At 33.6% G+C, this 5,815-nt stretch overlaps 1 protein-coding gene across 2 annotated transcripts; it reads left to right on the plus strand.

Annotated features, from left to right (window-relative positions):
- The first annotated feature begins 371 nt into the window (after positions 1-371).
- LOC109855354 (protein transport protein Sec23A) lies at positions 372-5,002 on the plus strand. 2 transcript variants are annotated; one of them, XM_020429529.1, is made up of 11 exons: positions 372-586; positions 800-1,082; positions 1,164-1,250; positions 1,371-1,617; positions 1,682-2,582; positions 2,676-2,826; positions 2,919-3,070; positions 3,154-3,328; positions 3,523-3,744; positions 3,982-4,002; positions 4,701-5,002. In XM_020429529.1, exons 2-11 carry the CDS (start codon positions 804-806, stop codon positions 4,788-4,790), a joined length of 2,325 nt encoding a protein of 774 aa, XP_020285118.1. In that variant the 5' UTR covers positions 372-586; positions 800-803; the 3' UTR covers positions 4,791-5,002. The 2 variants fall into 2 exon arrangements, with proteins under 2 accessions (XP_020285118.1, XP_020285119.1); XM_020429530.1 differs by lacking the exon at positions 3,982-4,002.
- The last annotated feature ends 813 nt before the right edge of the window (positions 5,003-5,815 follow it).

Genomic DNA, 5,815 nt, shown 5'->3' on the forward strand with positions numbered 1-5,815 from the left:
TTGCATAAGTATCAACAAAATAAAATTTTCCCGGTTTTGCTGCTTTTTTATTCGTTTGAAATTTGCAAAGAATGGCATCGAGTGAGGATTAGGGTAAGAGCAGCAAATATATACCTACCGGAAGCAGTCCTAGAAAATTTGAGTCACGTGACGTTTTGCTGCTGTATTATAGCCTATGTCACACTACGGATTGGGATTGAGATTGGATTGAAATTTGACCAATCAGAAAAAAGAAAACCCAATCCCAAGTTTAGTGATCTTCGCTCTGATTGGCCAAATTGCAATCCAATCTCAATCCTAATCCGTAGTGTGACATAGGCTTATGAAAAGGTACCTTAACTCGGAACGCAGCCATTGAATGAGCATAGCACGGGCGCATGCGGCGTGTCTTTCAATTGACGTGCAGTGACGTGGCTCGAGTGAGGCATGTAACAGAGAGTTTTGTAATTTTTTTTAACATAATTTTGTGTAATTTTGTTTAGTTCGTAATGTTATAACGTAAAGTAACCGATGATATAATCGCATCAACGTTGATAATACTTATCCAGGCTGGTTAATGGTTTCTTGTGTGAGAGCGATCTCTTGGGTGGGTATACAAATTTTGTGTGAATAATCTACTGTGTGCTTGTTCTCTGATTTACCGATTTATAAGCAGTTCAGTGTTGTAAAATTTGAAATTATGTGAGACACAAGAAAAAATGTATACACGTATATATATATATCCGGCACATAGTTGGAAGAAAGAAAGTGTACTGTTTCACATATTGTAAAATAAACTATATTTGTGTCACATATATAGCATTATGACAACGTACGAGGAATTTATTCAACAAAATGAAGATCGCGACGGTGTGCGTTTTACCTGGAACGTTTGGCCTTCTTCGCGTATCGATGCTACCAGATTGGTCGTACCCCTGGGTACTCTGTACCAACCGATTAAGGAACGAGCAGATTTACCACCAATTCAATATAATCCAGTTTTGTGTACGAGATCCACTTGCAGAGCTATTCTAAATCCATTATGTCAGGTCGATTATCGTGCAAAACTCTGGGTTTGCAATTTCTGCTTTCAAAGGAATCCTGTAAGAAAAACAACTTTTATGTGAAATTCTAAGAATATGTAATGTAAGCGCAAATTATACATGTACTTGTATTTTTTTTAGTTTCCACCACAATATGCTGCAATTTCAGAACAATATCAACCAGCAGAACTTATCCCTATGTTCTCAACAATTGAATATACAATAACGGTAGGTGATTGTAAATAAAAAACTTACATGCTTATTCTGTTCTATGTGTGTATCATTGATGTTCTATATGTTGAATATATTATTAAAAATATAAATATACAATGTTATTGTTCTGTTTAGCGTGCTCAGTGTTTACCTCCGATATTTTTACTTGTTGTGGATACATGTTTGGATGATGAGGAATTGGGAGCACTTAAAGATTCCTTGCAAATGTCATTATCTTTACTTCCACCTAATGCTCTTATTGGTCTTATCACATTTGGCAGAATGGTTCAAGTTCATGAATTAGGATGTGACGGTTGCAGTAAAAGTTATGTGTTTCGTGGCACAAAAGATTTGCAACCAAAACAAGTCCAAGATATGTTAGGTAAGAGTGAAATTTTCAATTATTGCTATTTATATCTCATTTTGTCTTTTATTATATTTGACAGGTGTGGGAAGACCAATACCAAGTCAAGCTCCAAATCAGCCAAGAGCACCTGGTGCACAACCATTGCCACCTGCTAATCGCTTTCTGCAACCAGTTCACAAATGTGATATGAGTTTGACTGATCTTTTGGGAGAGTTGCAACGTGATCCATGGCCTGTTGGACCAGGAAAACGACCATTACGATCTACAGGTGTGGCATTGGCAGTTGCCACAGGTCTTTTGGAAGCTAGTTACGCGAATACTGGCGCTAGAATTATGCTATTTGTTGGTGGACCGTGTTCTCAAGGACCCGGCCAAGTTGTAACTGATGACTTAAAGCAGCCAATTAGATCCCATCATGATATTCAAAAGGACAACGCTAAACATATGAAAAAGGCAACCAAACATTATGACGCACTTGCGTCACGCGCTGCAACCAATGGTCACATAATAGATATTTATTCTTGTGCCCTTGATCAAACTGGTTTGTTAGAAATGCGGCAGTGTTGCAATTCTACTGGCGGTCACATGGTAATGGGAGATTCGTTCAATTCTTCTTTATTCAAACAAACCTTCCAGCGAGTGTTTGCCAAGGATGCTAAGGGTGACTTAAAAATGGCGTTCAACGCTACCTTAGAAGTAAAAACGTCGCGCGAGATTAAAGTTTCTGGAGCAATTGGACCGTGCGTATCCTTAGGAGTGAAAGGATCTAGCGTAGGAGAGCAAGAGGTCGGTTTAGGTGGAACTTGCCAGTGGAAGTTTTGTTCACTGACGCCATCTACAACAACAGCGTTATTCTTCGAAGTAGTAAATCAACATACAGCACCGATCCCACAAGGTGGAAGAGGTTGCATTCAATTTATTACTCAATATCAACATAGCAGTGGGCAAAAAAGAATCAGAGTTACCACAATTGCGAGAAAGTAAATTAGTTTTGTCACATATTTATATAGAAATGTGCGTGTATGTAGACGTACATCGTAGTTATTTTAATAGTGAAATATCTTTCTTTGTAGCTGGGCAGATGCGTCATCTTTGCATCATATAAGTGCTGGATTTGATCAGGAAGCAGCGGCTGTTCTCATGTCACGTTTAGCTGTATTCAGGGCAGAAAATGATGATGGTCCCGATGTTTTGAGATGGGTTGACCGTATGCTTATTAGACTTGTTAGTATTTCTGTCGATAACACACATAAAATTGTACACTTATTGTTGTTCACATTCATTCTTTGATTTACGATAAAATCTTATTTTTGCAGTGTCAGAAGTTCGGCGAGTATGGAAAAGATGATCCGAATAGTTTTAGATTGGCAGAAAACTTCTCTTTATATCCGCAGTTTATGTATCACTTGCGTAGATCACAATTCTTACAAGTATTTAATAATTCACCGGATGAAACTAGTTTTTATAGGTAAGAGCTTTTACCTTTTGTCTCTACTTTTTCGATTATAAGAGATTTATATGTATAATATTGTTTGATACTTTTTTTTTTAGACACATGCTTATGCGCGAAGATTTAACAAATTCCCTGATAATGGTCCAACCAATCTTATACAGTTATGGATTTGACGGTCCTCCAGAGCCTGTATTGTTAGATACTTCGTCTATTCACCCTGAAAAAATTTTATTAATGGATACATTCTTCCAAATTCTCATATATCACGGAGAGGTATATTAGAAATCTAATAATGCTTTAACGGAAACTTGCACTTTGAAATTCTACTTAAAGCTCAACTTCATGTTGGTAAAGAATTATTGCACTCCACCCAGTGTGAATATAAAAATGTCTGCATGAACCGAGAGATATGTTGATTTCGCTGCTAATTTTTTAATTTAATTTTACAATCCAACATGTGTTTTTAGAAAATTGCGCAGTGGCGACAGTTGAAGTATCAAGATCGGCCAGAATACGAAAACTTCCGACAGTTATTAGCAGCACCTGTCGATGATGCAGCTGAAATATTAGCTGGTCGATTCCCAGCACCTCGATATATCGATACGGAACACGACGGTTCTCAAGCTAGATTTTTATTAAATAAAGTGAACCCAAGTCAAACTCATAACAATATGTATGCTTATGGTGGGGTAAGTATGTGGTCAAAATTGTTATTTGTTACATTTAATAAGATTAATATAGAACAATATTGTCAAATATCAAAGATTACAAAATTACAAAAAGACAGTTTACTTGTATTTTGTTAAAGTTTTTACTATTTCAAAGATAATGATTAAAGAATCAAAATGAGAGGGACAAATTATGTAAGTCATATTTCATCCGTAACTAATATGTTTTTTTTATGTCATCTTGATCCTGTGAACTAGGGGATGCCGATATCCAATGGGGTGTGTTATATTTTCTCTTTTTTTCTTCTTTTTGCTTACGCTTTTGGTTTGGTTATTAGATTCTTTAAATTAAATATTATTGCTCAAAATTCAACAATGTTGGTCACTTTAAAATCACAATTAGTGTGATTAGTTATTCCGTACATATATATACACACTATATATCTTCAGATAATTTACATACACACACACACACACACACAATTTATAAATATATGTTTCTTTAAAGCAATTTATATCATTTACTATAACAATTTAAAATAATAAACATTCCTTAACAGCTATATATAAATATATACTTTTAAGTCTATTGGTGGCGGGTTATCATTAAAAACATTTATCTCTCTATGTATAAGAATAAGTTACTTTATAATTTAAAAGATTTTTTACTTGTTTTTTTTTAACACATATTAGTTTAGAATGCAAAAATTAAAATGCAATTTAAATATTCTTAAACATCTGATCAAACTGCATAGTAGATTTTTTTTTATTTAAAAATTTGTTCCAAAACTTTGAAAGGTTGAAAATTAACTTTTCCTTCTATAAAAGATAATATAACTTTTCTTCTAACTTAAAGATATTAAAAGCTATTGTTATTTCCATATAACTTTAATTATTTATAATTACATAAAATATACTTATTATATTTTTGAAATTAAGCGTAACATTAAACAAAATATTTTGTTTGTTTTATCTAGGAAAATGGTGCACCGGTTCTGACAGATGATGTGAGTTTACAAGTGTTTATGGAACATTTGAAGAAATTAGCTGTATCATCTACAGCATAAATTAACAAATATGTTATATTTATGTAATAATAGTAATAATAATGATAATAATAATAATAATACGAACAGAACAACGTAATATCCACTTATCACATGAAAAATGTATGTGCTTCAGGAAATTAAAAAATCAAGAAACATATTAATCTGTAGAATAAGTGAATAGAATTTGAATATGTAAATATGAATTATGTTAATAAAAAATGGTAAAGGATTTTAATATGTAAAATGCCATCATACGCACAATTTTGTTGGTTTATTATTCAAATATTAAGTGTTTACAAATGTTTTTCTGATATTAAAACCACTTTTATTTATTAACAAGCTTTAAAATATATTATTTATACAAAGTTAAAATATATTGTTTTTTGGAATTTTATGTGAGAGTATGATTTTTCTTTTTGTGGCTCGCGGGCAATAACAATCGGAATTATGTATGTATCAGAACTGTCAATTAATTTCTGATCGAATATGGGCAACAATAACTATAATAAAAATTCAAAAGTAATGTTAGTTTAAAAACTACGATCTTGTGCACAATAGAGAAAATTAAAAACGTAACTAAAGTCACGTGACAGGAAAGAGTAGAAAAACAACACATGAAAATAACGTGACTATAATTTATATTATAAATAATATTAAATAATACATTATATTATACATATAATTTATTATATATTTATAATATTATACTTTATATTGTATTATATGTATTATATATATACTACAGTAATGTCACTGACTTCCGACTTTGGCGGGGTCACTGACCTCCGCCGCGCGGCCTTGGCGGGGCACTGACCTCGGCCGCGCGGCCTTGGTGGGGGGGTCACTGACCTCGGCCGCGCGACCGCGGCAATGTTACTGACTTCGGTCACGTGATTACGGTATATATATATATATACAGGGTGTCCCAGAATTGGTTTAACATCTCTCGTAGGCAGATAGAAGGAATAAAACTGAGGTGAAAAGTCCTATACCATTTTGCTAGATTCGCAATAGTTACTGAGATTTTAATTAACAAAGATCCG

Source organism: Pseudomyrmex gracilis, unplaced genomic scaffold, assembly GCF_002006095.1.
Source record: "Pseudomyrmex gracilis isolate BER0280 unplaced genomic scaffold, ASM200609v1 scaffold_87, whole genome shotgun sequence".
NCBI classification, from domain to species: domain Eukaryota; kingdom Metazoa; phylum Arthropoda; class Insecta; order Hymenoptera; family Formicidae; genus Pseudomyrmex; species Pseudomyrmex gracilis.

What these genes read in the sequence shown, in the direction of transcription:
- LOC109855354 (XM_020429529.1), top strand. Translation starts at nt 804, where the DNA reads ATGACAACGTACGAGGAATTTATTCAACAAAATGAAGATCGCGACGGT. An exon ending in CAATTGAATATACAATAACG is followed by an intron (nt 1,251 to 1,370) that starts GTAGGTGATTGT and finishes TGTTCTGTTTAG; the next exon opens with CGTGCTCAGTGTTTACCTCC. An exon ending in GATGAAACTAGTTTTTATAG is followed by an intron (nt 3,071 to 3,153) that starts GTAAGAGCTTTT and finishes TTTTTTTTTTAG; the next exon opens with ACACATGCTTATGCGCGAAG.